The sequence below is a fragment of the Callospermophilus lateralis genome, chromosome 5 (assembly GCF_048772815.1).
Source record: "Callospermophilus lateralis isolate mCalLat2 chromosome 5, mCalLat2.hap1, whole genome shotgun sequence".
Classification (NCBI taxonomy): domain Eukaryota; kingdom Metazoa; phylum Chordata; class Mammalia; order Rodentia; family Sciuridae; genus Callospermophilus; species Callospermophilus lateralis.
The window spans coordinates 158062796-158083298 of record NC_135309.1 but is presented as its reverse complement, the minus strand read 5'-3'; the positions used below and the strand labels follow the sequence as shown (position 1 = coordinate 158083298).

General features: G+C 42.4%; 1 protein-coding gene across 3 annotated transcripts in view; it reads right to left on the bottom strand.

Moving 5' to 3' along the window:
• Sema5a (semaphorin 5A) overlaps positions 1-20503 on the bottom strand; it is a 452724-nt gene that overhangs the window by 271719 nt on the left and 160502 nt on the right. For all 3 annotated transcript variants that reach the window (XM_076857478.2, XM_076857480.2, XM_076857479.2), the window contains one exon: positions 14256-14453. In XM_076857478.2, the coding sequence (XP_076713593.1) occupies positions 14256-14379 (124 nt within the window). In that variant the 5' untranslated portion in view covers positions 14380-14453. The remainder of the gene's footprint in view (positions 1-14255; positions 14454-20503) is intronic.

Here is a 20503-nt window from a genome sequence, read left to right as displayed (position 1 = left end):
TTCTTTTCTGTGTTTTTTTAAACCCTAGCTAAGTAAACCAAAATTTTGGAAACTTTCCCCATTATTTCTCCCAGAGGCTTTATAATTTCAGTTTGTTGAATCTATGCTCCATATCAGTCAGCTTTGGATATTGTGTGCAGTGAAGTTTGATGCTGGCTATTTGAATACACGTGTGCAATTTTTCCAATACTATTTGTTAAATTCTACCATCTATTTCCTATTACCATGGTCCCTTCATTGAAAATTGATAACATATGTACAGAACTATTTCTTTTCTCTGCTTTTGGCTTTAAAATTTTACCTTGTGAAATTTATCACATTGAGTTCAACAGAGTAAGTCTTCCAACATAACTTTTCATCTCAAAATTATTTTACTTGTTCAAAACCCTTTGTACTTCCATTTGAATTCTAGAATAAGTTTTTCAATTTCTACAAAATGCATAATAATATCTTGAATTGATCTGCAGGAACCTATGGATAACAATGAATACAATATGGTTGCAATGCATAGATTATGCATTGCTACCTTTAAATATTGGGCCTTCTGATTGGTGAATATTTCATATCATTAATTTAGATATTTTTAATTTTCTCAGTAGTGTTTTATAATTGTCAGTGTATAACTACTACACATATTTTATTAAGTGTATCTTTATTTCTTATTTTGATGCTACTCTAAATGATATTTTAATTTCAACTTGCAATTGTTAGTTGATAATATGAACATAAGCTCACTACATACCCTAAAATTATGAGAACCTCACTTATTAGTTCAAAAGGACTTTTTAAATGCTAAATTTGGATAATCTATGTATATAATTTTCTTTAAAAAATAGGCAGCTTTAATTTTCATTTCCAATTATATGTCCATTACTTGTCTCTATATTTATTTTATATTACATTATTTACTGATTACTACCTTTTGCAATGGCAAATATAATGATAACTAAAAGCCCTAAAACAGAAAACAGTAAACAACACCCTTGTGAGAACACCACTCGGCTCTTTACTATTTGTACTATGTTAGATTTAGGCAGTTTTACAGATACCTGTTGTCTTGTTGAGTGAATAGTTTCTACTCCTAGTTTTTATTATGACTGTGTGGTGAATTCTGTCAAAATTTTAACTGTGGAGATAATTTTTTTGTAATTTAGTCAAACATGGCATTGATTTCATGGATTGATTCTCAAATGTTAAATATTTGCAATACTCTAACCTTGACTTTGTTGGATGAAACCCACTCAGACACAACACATTATCCTGTTTTACAAATTGAGGGTCTGATTGTTAAATGATATTAAGGATCATGTACACATATTCAAGAGGGATCCGGGTTGGCAGTGTTGCATATTGGTATGTCCTGTCTGGCTTTCATAACAGGGTGAATCTGCTCTCATGGATTAGTTGGAATGGATTCTGTCATGTTCTGCTCCCTAAAAGTTTGGATAGAATTGGTATCATTTTTTTTTCTTAAATATCTGGCAAAATTCACAGTTGAAGTTATGTGGGTTTAAAGTTTCTTTATTAGAAGATTTTGAAAAATGTATTAAATCGCTTTAATGAACATAAAATGAGTTGGCTTGCCTTTTTCTTCTACTATTTTTTTTTTCCTTCTGAAACCGCCCAGGCTGGCCTCAAAACCCTAGGCTTAAGGGACCCACCTGCCTCAGACTCCAAGTACCTGAGTTAACAGGTACACCCTGGGGTTGCCTGTCCTTTAAGAGCTTGGATAGACTGAATTTCATGAAGAATTTATCCATTTCGTCTAAGTTGCCAAGTTCAGGCATGAAATTACTTATTCTTTGTATTCTATTATTATCTTTGGGGGGTCTGTAGTGCTCCTATCTTCTCATTTATTTCTAATATTGATAAATTATGTCTCATCTATTTTTCCTAATCAATTTTGCTAGACTTTATTAGTCTTATCAAAGAATGGGGTTTAATCTCACAGATCTGATAACCACTTTTCCAGTTAACTGACCTATGCTGTTTCTTCCTTTTCCTCTTCATTCAGCTTACAATAGATATTATTTGCTATTGTTTTTTCCTACTTTCTAAGAGAGACTCAAAGCTATTGATAATAGATTTTTCTCTGTTTCTAATTAAAGCAAAGAATGCTATAATTTCCCTTATGTCTTGCTTTATCTGTATATCACACATTTGGGTAAATGATGATTTTATTTCCATTTGAATAAAGTATTTTTTATTTTTTCCCTGAGACTTTTTCCCTAGCCAAGGGTTATTTACAATTTCATTGCTTAACTTCCAACATCAACTTCATACATGATTCTGTTACTGATTTTTTCTTTGATTCTGAAGTAGTCAGAGCTCACACTGGCACAATCCTAACCCTGCTTTTGTTCCCCACCATAACACTATCTTGAAAATTCTTTCCAGCAAGCTGAGGTAATCAAGGGGCATCTCAGATTTTACTTCATTTATGTGATCAAAATCCCACTCTGGCTGGGCACGGTCGGCACACCTATAATCCAAGCAGCTTGGGAGGCTGAGACAGGAGGATTGTAAGTCAGCCTCAGCAAAAGCAAGGCTCTGAGCAACTCAGTGAAACCCTGTCTCTAAATAAAATACAAAATAGGGCTACGGATGTGACTTAGTGGCCGAGTGTTCTTGAGTTTAATCCCTGGTACCCCCCCACCTCAAAAAATAAAAAATCCCACTCTGCCGTCTGCCTGGTGTCCACTCTCTAAAGATTTTAGCGTTTAATATTATATCTATTTTTCTTGTTATTTAAAGCATGAAGGTACATCAAGTCCCTTGTCCATCACAGTCAGATGCTAAAGTTTTCTACATCATTTTTCAAAAATAATCATCTGTTTACCAGATCTTGAACAAATATGAGAAGAAACACATGGAAGTTCTCTGACAATCTGTTTACAATTTCCAAGTCATATCAGATATTATAGTTAAAAACTATCTTGGTTTGAATTTGTATTCTCAAAGCTAATTAATTTGGGTTTGGATTTATGCCTTAGTCACAAATTTATAGCCTAAGGATTTGTTTCCCTCCTATGGAATTGAGGATTTATGATTTGCATGTTTGCGTTTTGAGGATTTTTTTTAAAGTAGTACTGACCCTTTGGAATTAAGAAATAGAAGAATTAAGGATGAATCATGCTTATGTTATTCTCTTCCGTTTTTTTTTTTTTAAACTCAGAAACATTTGAATCTGGTTCGAACCATCCCTGCAAAGGTGTCTTTTGTGAATCGATCCAAGCTGAAGGCTGCAGTACCCACTGGGATACAGGCACATGTGGCCTTGTACACCTTGGATGTATTTTTATAAACACACAAACTCTCGCTTCACCTACTCTGTGGTCCTCCAGAGGGGACGTCCCCTTCCTCATGTTTTAAGTGTAAGTGGACGCACAGAGTCGCGTCATCCGCAGTGTCCACACTACGTCTACAGTACAGCACACAAATCCATCCCTTTGTTTCCTACCCATGTTGCTCCTTCCACCTCACCAGCCAGCCAAACCTAGCTCAGTTAAGAGGCCAGACCTAATTCAGGACTTGTCCTTTAAGATGTGGCACCCTCAGTACAACACTGTTCCTTAAAGATCACTAGGGCAACTCTTTGGCTGCAATTCAAGGGATATTCAAGTGCAAAATAAGTGGCCTGAGCAGGTGATCTGAACTCCAACTCGCTCACTTGCTGAGTGGTCCCAGGCCTCGGTGGATCTCAGCCCAGGCTCAGAACCCCGTGTGCGTGTGCGCAGCACCCAGGCATTCTTCCCCTGCTGGCAGGTTGACACTGGCCTCCAGTTTTCTAGTGTGCGGAGTCAAGTCTCTAACCTTCACACTGGGAAAGGGACCCTGTTTTCACTTGGCTTCAAGGACGTCTGTGATTCTCCCTCCTCCGTCTGCTTTCTGTCTTGTCTCTCCAAACTCGGTCCTGACCCGGCCCAGGGCGACTGGCAGTGTATCGATACTTTCTGTATCGATACTCTTTCCTGAGGTTCTCACCCAGTCTAATGACTAAATGACATCTAGTGCTGATCCCTCCAGACTCCAGCCTTGAATATGCCACCCAAAATTCATGTGCCCAAGACTGAGCTCCCACAGCCCCAAACCCAAGTGCCTTTCCTACGGTCTTCCTCACCTCACTAGGTCACACCCCGGCTCTTCTATTACACAAGCAAGAAGCCTAGAGCCAGTCTTCCATCTCCTTCTCTCATGCACACACATTATCTCAAAGGAAACCCTTGACCCATCTCCAAAATAAGCTATGTCTAAATTATAGCACTGTTCCTCATGTGCCGACACCCTCCTTGGGCCAGCGCATCTCCAGCAGGCCCACACACCAGCTCCAGTCACACCAGTCACCCTCCTCCAAGGCAGTCTGTCCTAAGCACAGGGGTCAAAGAGGTCCTTTCAATCACATCAGATCACATCATTCCTCTACTCAAAATCCTCCAGTCATTTTTCAGTCTCACTAAAAATAAAACCCAAATCCTTACTGATTCTCCAGGCCTGGCCCATGGTACTTCTCTGATTTCATCTCCACTGCTCTCCCCCGGGCTCACCTCATTCAGTTGCCCCAGCCCCCCTGCTGTTACTCAAACCTGCAAATATGCTCCCACCTCAGGGACATTACCCTTGTCCTTCCCCAGCCATCGTGGCCTGTACCCCCTCCCCTCCATTAAGACTGAACTCAACGGGTCTTTATGAGTCATGACCTGGCTAGAAAAATAGAAATTACACAAGGTAGCTCACATTGAGAAATCTCATGTAGGAAATAGCTGTAAAACTGTGCGTTGGAGAAGTTAATGTTAAGTGAAGTTAGCCAATCCCCAAAAAACAAATGCTGAATGTTTTCTCTGATATAAGGAGGCTGACTCATTGTGGGGTAGGGAGGAGGAGCATGGGAGGAATAGATGAATTCTAGATAGGGCAGAGGGGTGGGAGGGAAAGGGAGGGGGCAGGGGATTAGCAAGGATGGTGGAATGTGATGGACATCATTATCCAAAGTACATGTATGAGGACTCGAATTGGTGTTAACATACTTTATGTATAACCAGAGATATGAAAATTGTGCTCTGTATATATGTAAGAATAATTAAAATACATTCCACTGCCATTTATTTAAAAAAAAATGGAAAAAAAAAAAAAAAAAACTGTTGTAAGAAATGGAAGAGCAGAAGACTGAGGATGGGACCCAGGAGAACCAAAAGGAAAAATGTGTGACTCCCAGAATCAGGGTGCTGAGGGCAACCTGGGCTGGGCCCCTAGCTTCCCCCGCTGAGAGCCTCTTTTCCAACACCTGCAGCTCAGGTGCAAATGTGCAAAAAGCACAGCCTTCTCCGGAGCTGCAGGCATCTGGGGTCCCCATGCTTCTGGGAGCAGGAAGATGACCCTGTCTATGCTCCCAGCTTACTTGGTCCCAGCTGCATGCATCACAGCAGGAACCCAGGGTTCCAGGAGCCTGAGCAATGCAACTGACCCCCTGACCAGCTTCCCAGAGCAGAAGACAGAGGGCAGACAATTTATGACTTGTTTGATAGAAACCAAGAAGTGAGGAGTTCAAAGTTTTCCAGCACAGATATGACAGATGTCTAATAGGGCGCATATGCTAATCACCCTGGACTCTACACATCATATATATATATATTGAATCATCACCTGTACCCTATAAGTATGCACAAATATTACACATTGATTTTTTAAAAACGAGATCACGAAATGGACAGGTAGCAGGCTTACAGGCCAAAGGTGAATGTGGACACATTTGGTGGGGCCTAGCCACAACTGCAAGTCCCTCCTGCCCTCACCCCTCCCTGCCCTGTGTCGTGCCTCAGCCCTCACCACCACGGGACACACTTCCTAACACCTGATCTTCTGCCTCCCTAACAGAAGGTAATTGTGGGTCAGGATTTATATCTGCTTTGCCTACTGGGGTAACCCAGTGACTAAACAATTTCCAGCACATAATATGCACTCAATAAATATTGATCAAATTATTAACGAACTGGACCTCTGCTTTTATCTTCAAAGGAGCAGAAGCTAAAATGCTCTGTGTGCTAAAGCCAGAGAATCGAGTGGAACAAAATCAGAAACACAAATGAGAATGGCAATCGTTAATCTCCTCCTGGGAGCTACCTGGAGCACTCCGCTCAGTGTTCCTGGTGTCAGGGTCTCATTTCATTGATTTTGGTTAATAAGGTTTGTCAGCTCTCTAACATGCTGCCCAGGGGTGTTTTCAAGGTGGCAATGGTCAAACAGCATAACCAGGACTTCCTCCCATCTGGGACTGAAAAACCCCATTCATTCCCTGCTTCAGTACCCAGTGTCACTGTGGTGACACTGAGCCCAGCAATGCTCTTGGTTATGAATAAGAAAGCAAAGCTTCTTGCCTCCTGCAAAGCTCCTGATTAGACATGTCCCTGAATCTCATGGGGAAGCTGGGAGAGAAAGAGAAACTAAAGAAAAAAATTCTCCTAAAGCCAGAGTGTACCTTCTGGCCCTCCTTCGCCCAATGATTAAAAAAAAAAAAAAAAAAAAAAAAAGACACAGGAAAACAAACATGTTGATTAAATTAGAAAACACAATGAATAAAATTTAGAAACCTCACTATAGTCTTTTCTTGGCCCTATTGGCATCAGGAATTTCTGCCCTGCTCCCTATAAGAGTTGGCATAAAGTTTGCTCTTAAATGGAACTCTAGTTGCTAATCTGGCTCTGATATTAGAAGCAAGAGGAGATAGAAAAGCACTACCCAATTAAAATTTAAAATATATGCACCTACACTTAATCTCCAGCTTTTTCTTCCTACTCAAAATAAGGGTGATGAGATTTTATCTATCTTCAGTATGTCAAACAGATGAATTGCCCATTTTAATGCTTAGAAAGATTACACTCTGCTTAAAGATAAATAAAAGACAATAATGTACTCGGGCCAAGTGTAATCACTGTTTTAAATCAGAATCCTGACAATAATTTATAAAGTCTTATTCCAATTTTAATTTGATTGCATTGAACTACTTCACACAGAAATCAATCCATTTCAAGATTTGAGTAATAAAAAATATTTCCCTATCAAGAAAAATCGATCAAAGACAATTAAAATTTCATCTGAAGATATAGATGTTCAAGCTTATCAATTATTTCATTAGTGGGACTGGATGCAAAAGTGACACGAAAATTAGTGATTTTTCACAACTCAATAGATCATTTCTGTCAGATCCTAATCATTTTTTATAAAAGTGTGCAAGAGAGACCCCCTAGGCTCTCACCAGTGATCGATAACAACGAAAAAGTATAATCAAGAAATTGGAGCCAATACTCACTCAATTAATAACCTACACTGCTTTTGTTTTTTTCCAGTCTCTCTAGGCCCTCAGGAGTAATCGGTATGTACCTGTATTCTAGGGTTGGAAAGTTGTATATTTTAATGTACCATTTCTCTAGGTAGAAAACTAGCACCACACTGTAAAATCCGAAATACACACCAAGTGCAGTTTTTAATGTAAAAATTAGGTGGTGTACCTGGTGTCTCATTTGCATATAAGTTTGTGTATTTTGCCTTTGTGATTTTGACCTCTGTCAAGTACGATATCCAGTCATGTGCATGGTAATAAAACACAGATTATGTATGAACCAAGGATTTTTTTAAAGAATGATCACAACTCTTTCCTCTTCAAGTAAACCCTCAGAAGCAAAACCTCAGATCCTACAGTGAAAGAGGAGAGAACACTCTGGTTTAGGTGAATTTCAGTTTCTATAGTGAAAAACGTTTCATTCAAGAAAGTCTCAACAGTCAGCAGTATCTCATTATATTTTAATCAGGTTCATATGAAAATATCCAAACTAAATATTAAAATTAATGTAATGCAATCTATTTTTAATTAAAATAAATGTTCCTAATTCTTCTTCAAAGAAACTAGGGCACCACCATTCAATCCCATGTACATGATTCCTGAAGGCCACAGTGGCAGGCCTGAGACTAGATGAAGAGAAAGAGGCACTGAAAGCAATTTTACCCAAGGTTTCTATGTTCCAAAATTCTGAAGCTCTGAAATCTTGTAGGTATTCTTGACAATATCTAGAGCAACACAGACCCGAGATCCTAGATAAGAGATAAGACCCCACCTTGATCATGACTCCATACGATGATGGCACATCAGACACCAGCTGGCCCAAACCCAGGGAGCGTGGGGACTGAGGACACACATGGAGCAATGAGAGACACATGCAGCCAAGGACCACGCAAGGAAACTGTCACGGAAGTGACTCCCCGGGCCCTTCTGGCAGCCCCACCCTTGTTTTCTAACAGGTGACAGTTGGCTGTGCCTAAGGCTATCCAGACTGTGTCTTCTCCAGCCCAAAGAGGAGCAGCTGACTGGCCAGGTGTGGCCAAGAGGCCAGGGTCCTGTGCAGAGGACAAAGGGAAGAGTGTAGAGGCAGGAGAAAGGACAGGAAGGGAGCTACCAAGGCAACAGGAAATGCACACATGGCCACCTGGTGAGGGTAGAAAATGGACTCAGCAAGGAAGAGGGGCCAGGACCCCTGCAAATGAACAGGATGATGCGTCAACACAGAGCTACACAGTGTGTGCTACTCTTTCTTGTCAACATTCAACAAAACAATTCTAACACACATATAAATATGATGTAATATAAGGACATGATTCAAAAGAACAATAAAGGGTCCATTAAAAATACTCATCGTACTGTGGTGCCAGAATAAAAACTCAAGTTTAAAACCCTTTCGATTGCCTAAGAGCATCTGTGGGAACAAAGGCAACTCTTTGGATCCAGGGTCCCTGGGGAAGGCAGCAGAAGGCCAGGGGGGACTCCCCAGTTCAGCCCCAGGGAGGCCCAGGCAGGAGCAGAATCCAGCTCCCTCAGCGCTAATTCTCTATCAAAAGTCCTTATAGCTCTTCCATATATTCTGACACAATTATCGGCCAGCCAATGAGCCCAGATGTAGAAAGACCCTGCACAACACCAAAGAGTTAAAAATAAAGATCCCAGGGACCCAGGAGTGGAAATTGGTAGTGCCCCCGCCTGATTCTGCAGGAAAGAGTCGTCTTGAACTTTAATAGTCAACTTTGCCAGCAAAGACACTAAAGAAAGGCCTCTTAATTCTTCATGATATTAAAACTCAAGGCAAAGGGAGCCAGAGTATGGCATGACTCACCCCGACAGTGATCTTTCGAAATATGAAATTGCTCCCCATAAACCAATTCCCATTACTGAAGCACACTCTGTAAATAGCCAACATGCTGGGTAAACCTTAATCAATAAACAAACAAAAGCAGAATATGGCACTATTGCCTTAAGTAGACATTAAACATTTAAAACTAATTTCAGAGATGGTTATGAGACTCAGTAAGCACACTGGGAAACATGCTGCCTGACGGGTCACTATTTCCTCCCTGTTTATTGGAACAGGCATTTAGGCAAATGACAAGGACATAAGTGTGAACAGGGCATAGGTAATGGGTGGGGGTGTTTCGGCAGCCACTGCACAGTCAGGGATAAATATTCCAGAACACGCAGTCAGGGGAACAACCTTGCAAACACAGCAAGCTGTGAGGCGTGTTGAGCAATGAACTCTTCTAGACAGGACGAGCCTACGGTGGCAAATATTTCACAGAAGCTGGGGAAAAAAGATCCAGGCAGCATCTTCTGCCTGGCCAGGTACATGGAAGCAAGACGTTGACAAAGTGTGCTCAGTGCATTAAGAGGTCAATGCAGCACCGTCCACCTCATTAGCAGGCTCCAGGGCAGAATGCCCCTGGTGCATAACACTAAATCATGACATTTTTAAATGCATGTGGAAACCAAGACCTTAAAGTCAAAATCCTTCAGTTCTTGGGTTTGGTCTTCCTTATCAGTGTTTTAGGCTACTCTCTCCAGTTTTCATGCAAATGGTGGCCACCTACTTAGCAGTAACAAAAGCTATTTCCAGGACTGCTGGGCTTCCACCATTCAAAGGAAACTTCTGGTTTCTTTTCATCAACAGCTTTATCCTTCTTTCAGAGAAGCGCTTCCTTCCTAGAACCCTCAGACTCTTGGCCCATGGCTGCCTTCTCCTCCACCAAGACAGAAGGACTCAGAGTTTCCCACCCTCTACCCACTAACAGCTGCATCCTGAGTGCCCTGGCCTCTCCCCTGGGGGTGGAGTCTGCCTCCTATAAGATAACTCCTCATCTGTTCCCAGCATCCTCGCCCCTCCCACTGCTCAGAGACATTGCCTGCTCCATTCTCTCTTCCACTCTCTCTCTTCCGCCCCTTCCTTCACCTGGCTCTTTGTCATCGCCAATGAAGGATGATTTAAAAATGCTTTTTCTAAAAGCTGTTTCTTGCTCTCATGTCCCTGCCTGGCTGAGATAATACTTCTCTCCCTTTGTGTCTAATTTTTTTTTACCTTCCGTTTATCCACAACCATCAGGTTTCTTCTTGCTAGCACCACCTGAAACCTACTCTTATAAATATTATATTTGGGGTGGGAGTGTGTCCCCACAGAAGTTAATTCCAGATTCCTGTGAATGGGGCATTTCTTGGAAATAGTGCCTTTGTAGATGAATCGTTTGAGATGAGATTGTTTCAGAGGTGACCTTGTAAGAGAAGACAAAAAGACTCAGACATACAGGGAGAACACAGAGCCACAGAGCAGGCGATCGGATGATGCTCCTACAAGCCAAGGAAAGCCAAGGGTGGCTAACAACTACAAGGAGCTAGGAGGAAGGTTCTTCCCCAGAGTCTACAGAGAAAGCAAGGCCCTCCCAACACCTTGATTTTGGATCACTAACCTCCAAAACTGTGAGAGAGAATATTGCTTTTGTTTCAAGCCAATCATCTTTGGTAATTTGTTGTAGCAACCATAGAACGAGAACACTCATTGCTGGCAGAATTTCTGGAAGGGCACCTAAGGGTCCCAGTTTCGGGCATAGAGGATTTCCAGTGCTACAACCTGGAAAGTCTCAGCCAACCAGCACAAATGTGCCACTCGGCCTTCTCTGGAACACTGCATCAGTGGATAATCTGAGGGCCTCCTTCCTCTTGAAAAGCTCTCCTTCCCTGGTTCCAAAGTGCTGCTCTCAACTAGGCAATTCCTTCCAAAGTCACAAAGGAAGGCAGCCTTTTCATTCCAAAATTACCACATCCCTCACATCTGCCTCTCTGATGGAGAGTCAAGGTGCAGGAATGTGCATATCACACTCAGAGCTCCCACTAACCACATGAGCCTCTTCCATTTTCCTTCCTCCCCTATAATGTCAGCCAAGGAGCCATGACTCTGTACAGGATGCCTGCCGGGACCTGCAAGCTGCCTTTCTGCACTCCAGGGCTCGTCACTTGCCCTTTTCCTCTCCCTGGAATACCTCTCCCCTCATGATTTCATAGACACCATAAGCACTTCCTGGAAACCCTCCTTAGCCCCTCCTGCAACCCAGGCTACTGCTCCCTAGCTACTTCCTCCCTAGCTCCCTGCACCCAGTGCAGACACCTGACAGAAGGTAATGCAGTGGCCCTTTTTAGTCACACTCCTAATAACAGTCTGACATTTTTTTAACAGGGACTTTTGCCTCTATCACCTCAAAATTTAGCACAGACCCTGTTCCTTAACAGACACCCAGTGAATGTTTATTGACTGTTCCCTCAAAATTAAAAACATGCAAATTAAAAATACAACGAGATACCTCTTTTAATCAACATTTTCTCCACTGTGAACCAAAGATGGGACAAGAACAGTTTTAGAGAAGGAAAAGTTTATCTCCAATGACCGCCCCTCCAGCCACACACGACCTGCCTACAGTTACTGGGCAGTTAATCCCTTTCAGGGGATTAATGCACTGATTCATCTAAGGCTTTTATAACCCAATGATTTCACCATAAACTTTCTTGCATTATCTCACACACGAGCTTTTGGGGGACATGATATATCTAAACCATAACAATGCCACTTGTGAATCATAGGTCTGACCCAAATCCCAAAGTCTGACCTCACGCTCCACAAGGAAGACAGCAGCAAACTGGATCCTAACATGCAGGGCAGGGAGAACACAAGGTGGAGCAAGCTTCATGAGAGGGAAGGGGGCAACCTCTACAAAGCTCTACACAATCACCCAGAGACCCTGGAACCTCTTCCCACAGTACCCTGCTTCTGCATAAAGAAATGCTTGTGGGGAGCACTGTTCACCAAAACACCACCTGTGCTGGCAAATGGCAGGAAACAACCTAAGCATCACTGAGTAGGGAAGATCACGGCTCACCATGGTGGACAGCGGCATGGTCACAAACAGAAGGGTGTCAATTCCTGTGTGCTACCAGGGCGTGGTATCCACCAGGCATCACTGTGTCCAAAATCCTCCCTAGGAACAACTGCTGCCTTTTATCTGAGAGATTTGAATACGTGTTTATTCATAATGCTGTATATACTGCTTTGTTTATATTACAAAGGAAGTATAAACCATAAAGTGTAACTAAAGGAAAAGAAAACAGGGAGCAAAGATAGAGCCCTCCAAACACTCACATTTCATTAATTTACCCTGAAACTACATAGTAATTTAATGTCAACATGAAGAATTTTTAAACATCAAAAGCAAAATTCAACAAAAGAAAGTAACTGACTTAGGACTAGTGGTGTAACTACACAGAAGGAAATTATTTCAAATGATTTTAAAGAGATAATTAAGTCTCCTAGATTTCCCCAATGAACTATACATCCTGAGGACCAAGAAGAGAAAACATCTTAAAGGCTTTTCAATAACCAAAAGCAACTAGAGTGCTTTGAGCTCCTATTCTGAAATGAGAGAGCGTGTTCTGTGGAAAGGGTAGAGGGATAGTCACGGGGCCTGCCCTCTTGGGATTCCCTGCAAGGGTGAAAAACAAGAGGAGGATTGAGAAATGGAAGAGGCTAAGAAAGGACCTAGAGTCCTGGAGTCAAATTGGAAGTATCAGAAGGAGCTTATGGTAATTGCATTTTGGAAAATGCCTTTCCTTAGCACTGCCCACTGAAAGCCTAGCTGTGGGTACTGCTCATGGTCCCAGCAGCCAGAAAGGAGTGACTTCAAAGACAGCGTGGGTGCTGTCAGAAGAACTCAGGACCCAATCTCAGGAGGTTTCACTGGGCTGAAAGGCCACCATCTAACAACAACAAGCATACAAACAAAAAACAGCAAAAGAGACTCAAGAAATATACTAACAAGTTGAAATTAATGAATTTCATGTTGATCCTGATTTTATTAAAAAAAAAAAAAAAGGAAGAAACAGAAATCAGGAATCAGGGCTTAAACTTTAGCGCTCAAGACCTTTCAAGATCCCTAGATATCTGATGATTATACTCAATTACTTTTGTTTGGTGATTTGGGGGGGGGGAACTTATTATAAAGTCCTTATCTTGAGTGGTTTTAAACTGAAATATGATGAATAAAAATTATAAGAATTGTTAAATTAGTATAAAAGTAATTTGATGAGTATAGATGGAGCATGGGAGGTGGTTTAAATAAAAACAAACAAACAAAAAAAAACATGAGCCACAAATTGGTAAGTGTGGGGCTGGGTGTTCCTTCTCCCTACTTTCATACATATTTGAAGCTTATGGTATAAAGTTTAAGAAGTAACAAAATACAAAGCTATTTTGAATGAATCAGTAAAATACAGAATCTGACTCAGGCTGACAAGGTCAGGGTAAGACCCCTGCGTGCAGGGCAAAGACTGATTTTTTTTTCATCCTAGATGCTTTAAGTGTTTGGGATAAAAAGACCCTCACTAAATTCAAATTGAGTTTAAGAATAAATGAGTGGTTTTACAGACCAATTCACTAGCCCTAGATTTCCATGGAGATAACTTGAGGCTGGGAATCAGTTTTGCTCGGGCAATGTTAGAGGCCAGGGGTGAGTTTTACAGTAACTTTTTAAGGTTTTGTTGGGAAATGCAAACAATCAGTCTTTTTTCTTTTAGTTGGTTTTGCTGTACTTTTCATAGGTTACACTTTCATCCTCTGGCTCCCAGGAGACCTGCGGCATCTGTAAATGAAGGCAGCCTCAAGTAATAAATAGGAGTTTGCTACCCAGGGTAGAAATTTCTTCTGGGATCCTTCACTAAGTAGCGATCAGTTTCTGGCTATGGAATTCTTGCAATGGAGGAATTTTATTGTTGCCTTTATCTTAAACAATGTCCAAATCAAGACCCACGGGGCAGTAGAGCAATAGTTACTCTATCATCCTCTGTCAGTGAAATGGAATCCACATTTTGCCGGTCACTTCTCAGGTGGGGCATGCTTGCTCCTTACCTTTGTAGGAAATGACGGGGTGCTCAGCTCTCTGGCACTGGGCAGCATCCTGCGCCTCCAGCTGCACGAGTCTGCACATACCCAAGCTTGAGAACAGCCATGCAATGGCGCAGGCACCCTTCATGGTGGGCAGGGGGTCTTTGACGCTAGGTGCTTGCCTTCTATGAAGCTCGTGCCTCCCTCATGTGTGAAAGGTGCCTGGAACACAGAGGAGAACAACTGGTGAATGTGAGTTCAGGTTTTCTTAACTTTAAGTTTATGATTTGTGGAGACAAGAGGTCCTTGGTAATATTCCAGATTGTGTGTGTGTGTATGTGTGTGTGTGTGTGTGTATACAGACTTCTCTCTAACTTCATGTGATAACCCAAGTTTTAAGCTCCACTGAGTACCACAGTCACTTCCAAGCACTGCCAATTGAACAGTTGTGACCATCAACTGGATTTACCTTGGAAATTTGTCACCACTCCCTTGGGCAAACTTAAAGCTCTATGTGGAAACCTTAAAAATTCTTGCTCATTCCTTTTTTTTAATATTAAACATTCAATTTAATAACCTTACAACCATTATTCTTCACAAATAACCTGATTAAGGTTACCCTACCCAAAACACTCCTAATGCCATAGATGATATATATCCTTTAATAGATGATCTGCCTAGAAATATTCTGGCTGGAGATGGAATCTTAAACACAATCTAAACTGAGAAACTACTGGGTCAAATGAAGGTATTACACTGGGGTTGAGAGCATTTAAAAATTCTTGGCAGTTTAAACGATTAACAAGCTTCAAAATAAGAAGCACTCATAACACATAACAGTCACCCTACCTGGAGTGTTACAGGAGTTAAGGAAGAGTACTCCTGCTATTTAGAGAGGTAAAGGACAGGTCCATGGAGCAGTTCATATCTGAGTATAATCCTGAAGGATGAAGAGGATTTCCACAGAGATTTCCAAAAGTCCATTCCATGCCAAGGAAGGAAGTCAAAGTCACATTGGAGAGGACAGAAGGAGCATGCAGTGCCTTTGGAATGCTGCACGGGGCGCATCCAGACCAGGGAGCACAAAGGGAGCAGAGGAGGAGCTTCAGGAGCAGGTTCAGGTTTGGAAAGCAAACTACATTAGCTGTGAAGTCTTCATTCATAGAGGACAAGCTACCACAGGGTGTTAGTGCTGGAATCCACCTAGATAAGATCACCCTCACTGCAGTGGACTTAGGAAACTGCTTCAGGGAGAGTACAGAGGTGCAGAGGTGAATTGGAAGCTACTGCAGTTGTTCAGAAAATAAATAAATGCAGCTGTGCCTTCAGGTGTTGTCAATGTGAATAAAAAGTTCAAGACACAGAGCAGATGATAGACGTAGTGGTTAAAGCAAGAAGAGCAAATTAAAGATGGACACATACTCTGACTTCCCTCCCACCCAGAGGCAGTCTAGGTTACCTCCACTGAATGGGGTATTTCTATGATGACTTTGCTCAATGTCTGAGCACAACAGAAGTGGTGGGGTGCTAGTTTCCAAACTCAGGTTGGCAGTTTCTACTTCCTGTCTCTTAAAGTGCCTCCTCTGGAGGACTAAGACACCATGCCAGAAGTCCTGTGACCCTGAGACTGCCATGCCTGAGAGACCACACGTGATCTGGCTGGCAAGTCCCACTGACCCAGTTATCCCTGCCAAGTCACCAAATATATTAGTCAAACTGAAGCTCACCAGATGACTTTAGTAAATATCACAAGATTAAGAATCATCCAAATGAACCCTGCTAGTATGGTTTAGATGTCCCCCAAAAGCTTGTGTGTGAGACAATGCAAGAAGGTTCAGGATAAAAGATTGGGTTGTGAGAGTCTTGACCCAATCAGTGAATTAATCCTCTGGTGGAGATTAACTGAGTGGTTACAGAATTGCTAAGGCATGGCTGGAGGAGGTGGGAATTGGGGCATGACTTTAGGGTATATACTTATATCTGGCAAGTGGAGTCTCTGCTTCCTCGTTGATAGGTGAGCTGCTTCTCTCTGCCACACTCTTCTGCCATGAGCCCCAAGGAATGGAGCCTGCTGTCTATGGATTGAGACCTCTGAAACCATAAGCCCCTAAATAAACTTTTCCTCCTCTACAAGTGTTCTGGTCAGATCTTTCAGCCACAGTGGAAAAAAAAAAAAAAAAAAAAAGACTAAAAAAGACTAAAACACCTGCCAAATTCCTGACTCCAAAATGTAAAATATAATAAAATGGCCATGGTTCTAATCTGCTACATTTCAGAAACCTACAGCAGAGAGGCATAGATGGATATGGACTCAAACTGAAAAATGTAAGAGTTTCTGAGGACAACACCGCCATTCATTTAAATATGATGATGCAGCACAGAAAGATTTTGTTTAGAAGAAAATATCATTTAGTCTTGCACATGTTGGGTTTAAGATGCTGTAGGAATATTTAGGGAACTGCAGTGCTGAAATCCAGTTTGGGTGCTCCGAGAGAAACAATTCCGAGATAGCGGGCCACATTTAGCATGGTTGAAATCGTAAATTTGGTTGATGCTCACCAAAGAGGAAGCATGGGGGGTGGGGGGAATGGAGTGCTTTGTGTAAGAGGAAGCGGTCACAAAAGTGACCACACAAAGATGACAAAAGAGAACAGAGACCAGCGAACAAGGAACAAATGATGGCACCATGAAGGTCAAGTGAGATTGGAGCAGGGAAGTAACAGGTTTAAAACAAGGGTATATGTCACCAGAGTCACAAGAGGCAAAGCAAAGGTCACTGGCCTCAGCCAATGGAGTCAGTGTTCAGCTTGAAGGAAACAGACTTGGGAGGACAAGACCCAGAATCCTTACAACAGGGACTCAAGGAAGGAACAGGCGGAGGGATGTGGAATAGGGCATGAGTATCTCCCTTAGTTGTTGGTGACAGAGAACATGAAATCAAGTCATCTCTAAAAGGTAAAAGGTAGGAAAGGTAAAAGTTTTAGGATAGACAAGACAAGTTGGAGTGTTTTGAATGTCCCCTCCCCAACCCATGCTGGACTTGAACTTCTAACACAACAGCATGAGGAGCTGGGCTTTCAAAAGGTGTGGGACTGAGGTGCTCTGAATAGGGAGTGACAATGAAAGGGTCAAAGGGCAGGGGGCGGAGCATGGAGTTCAGTGGTGGGGCTCATGTTTAGCATGTACAAAGTCCTGGGTTCAATCACCAGCACAAAATAAATGAAAAAATAAAAATTAACAAAAAGTAGAAAAATTTTACTGAATTTCATGGGACTTAATCAACAAAAATGACAAGATCTGAAGGTCCAGATGGGTTTAGAGTCCCAAGTTCATTCATTTTTTATTGAGTGTCAACTATATACACAGCTCTCTATGCATGTTTAGATCACAGGGTGAGTAGAAAAAAAAAAAAAAAAAAAACAGAACTGAGCAGAACTAAGAGCCCCAGAGAAGTCTGGGGACCTGAAGAAAGTAAGGGACTCGAGAATGCTTCCATTGACAACCACATTCAACTATTAGAGTTGTGCAAAGAAGCAAACCAACAACCAGCTGCAAAGCAAAACCAAGTCATGAGCTGGGCTTCTGCAGGAACCAGACCCACTGAGAAGGAGAGCAGGAAATGAAAGCAGAGGGAGTGGAGCCAGAGCCCAGGTAAAAGGCTCAGGTAAAAGCACCTGCATAAGAACAGTTTTCTCTTGGCTGTAAAATAAAAAGAAAGATTTCTCACTCTTGTCATGCTCTGCAAAAACGAAGGCCACTCTGGAACTGCAACCCAGACATAGAGGTATGATGCCACCCATCTTTCCTTATCCTCCCAACTTAAGGCTTAAGATATGAAATTTCATTAAATGATTCATGTTAAGATAGCTATGCTTTAAACATAATTCATTTCTACTAAAGACCAAGGAGGTTTGGGGTACCCAGAGCAACCCAGCTGAGAGGCAGCAGGAGTCTTATCACAGCCCCAGGTTAAAACAAGCGAGCGATGGCAATGGTGAAATGGGAGCAGGAGCAAGCCTCAGTAGGCCCGTGTGCACCAGCCCTGTGGAGGTGGGGGCCACTGCTTACTCCCATGCCTGGCACCCACAGAAGGTCACTACACATGGGCTCCCACCAAGAGGCACTGCACATCCAGAGGGATTGGAACCCTGCCCGTCTCGACCTCCAAGGCTGAGCTAAAATCAATAACAGGCTAGAGAAAATCCTTTTTTCTTTCCCACAATTTTTCAGTGTGTGCCAGGTCTCAGCCAAGAGAACATACTCTTCTGTCAAAGATCGTGTTAGTCATATTTCCATTACTGTGAAAAAGTCCCCAAGATAATCAACTGAAAAGGGAGAAAGTTTGTCTTGGCTCATGGGTTCAGAGACACCAGTCAATGGCCACTTGGCTCCGTTATGTGGGCCTGAAGCACCTGTGACATGATGGTAGGACCATGTGGCAAAAGAGGTCGACTCACCTCATGACAGCCAAGAGATGGAAGGGGACAGAATCCCAATTTCTCCCCCAAGGACACACCCCAGTGTCCTAACTTCCTTCTACAACACCCCACCTCTTTAACATTCCACCAGCTTCCCGTCATGCCGGGCCTTCCATCCCTGGGTCCTGGAGGACACTCAAGGTCCAAACTGCAGGAACTATGGAATGAGCTACAGACAACTTCTTGCAATTATCACCTCCTGTGTGCTGTGATTTCATCTGGAATTCCCCCGCAAAAAAAGATTATATGTGGAAGGTTTCAACCTCAATGTAGCAACAGGTGGGGCTTTGGGAAGTGACTGGATCCTGAGGACTCTGACCTCAGAGTGGATTAATCCACTGATACCTGAATGGACCACTGGGAGACTGTGGTAGACTGTAGGCAGAAAGCAGGTCCTGAGGTGGTGCCCGAGGAGACCATTTCTTATCCCTGATCCTCCCTGTCTCCCCACCACCTCTGCTTCCCAGCTGCCACAGCTCAGCAGCTCATCTCCACCACACCCTTCCACCATGATGTTCTGCCTAACCCCAGGCCCAAAGCCATGGAGGCAGAGAGGCATGAAATGGAACCTCTGAAACTCTAATCCAAAATAAATCTTTCCTCCTCTAAGTTGTTTATTCAGGTAAATTGGTCACCGAGACAGAAAAGTGACTAACACGTTTCGTTTAGAATAAGGTACCCACCCTATCCGAGGACAAGCCCTTACATCTTAGCCTCCTGAATGAGGGAGAGAGAAAAAGATAACAACAACTGCCTGAAACTTTCCCTCCTCAGGCTTTGGAAAGTGACGAAGAGGAAACTGCCATGTCAAAAAAAGAAAAAAAAACAGATAAAATGGAGCACAGGGTGTGACGGTGATGCGATGAAATTACACGTTTGCCTTGGTGAACCGGGGCAGGCACACATCTAATGAGAACAGGTCATTTTTAGAGGTTTATAATTTTCAGACTATAACACGTTACAGTTTGTTTTGTTTCCTAAAATGAAAGTGTTATAAACTATCATCATGGTAAGGTGGCAGGAAGCCTTGCTGCAGAGACCTGGGCTTTCCTGGGCACCAACCAGCAAGGCCACCTCCCTGGACAGGCTTGGCTTGGCCTAGGCTCTGCTTTGGGGGCAGCTCCCCCCACCTGCAGCTCACCTTCCCCAGGAGCATGAGCTTTTCCCTGGGAGGGGGTTGTTCATACCAGGAACTGGGAGCCCATTCTCAGCACGGTTGTCGCCAGCAGGATAATCTTAGCTCTGGGGCTGTTCTGTGCAGGTAGAGGCATCCCGGGTTTAATGATGCCATGAGCACTCCACTGTTTTTTGCCAGCTAAAAAGGTCTCCAGACATTGCCAAATTACTCCTTGTTGGGAACCTCTGATTTATATGTATCAACATATCTGTGTCTCTTTGAAAATTAAGTTATCATCACTTTCAAAGATTATTCAAAATATGCTTATATAAATCACCCAACTGAATTGCTATTGAGTTGTTTCAGCAAAATTTTGAAGTCTAGTTATTTATAACTATTTGCTGCACTTGAGAAATTTAGCAAAAAAATAAATTTCAATAAGTCTTCCTAGTGTCATCCTAACATCTCTGGAAAATTAAGAATATATTAGGTGAGTTAATATAAATAATTTTGTTGGCATGAAGATTTGTTACAGATGGCCAATTTGGACTACAAAATCCAAGCATTTCTGTAGCATCCTCATCAAAATCCCTGAAGGCTTCCTTTGAGTTGCCTGATATGGGAGGATCGCTCTACAAGTTTGATCTAAATAAGCAGAACTCTCTATATAATGTTTG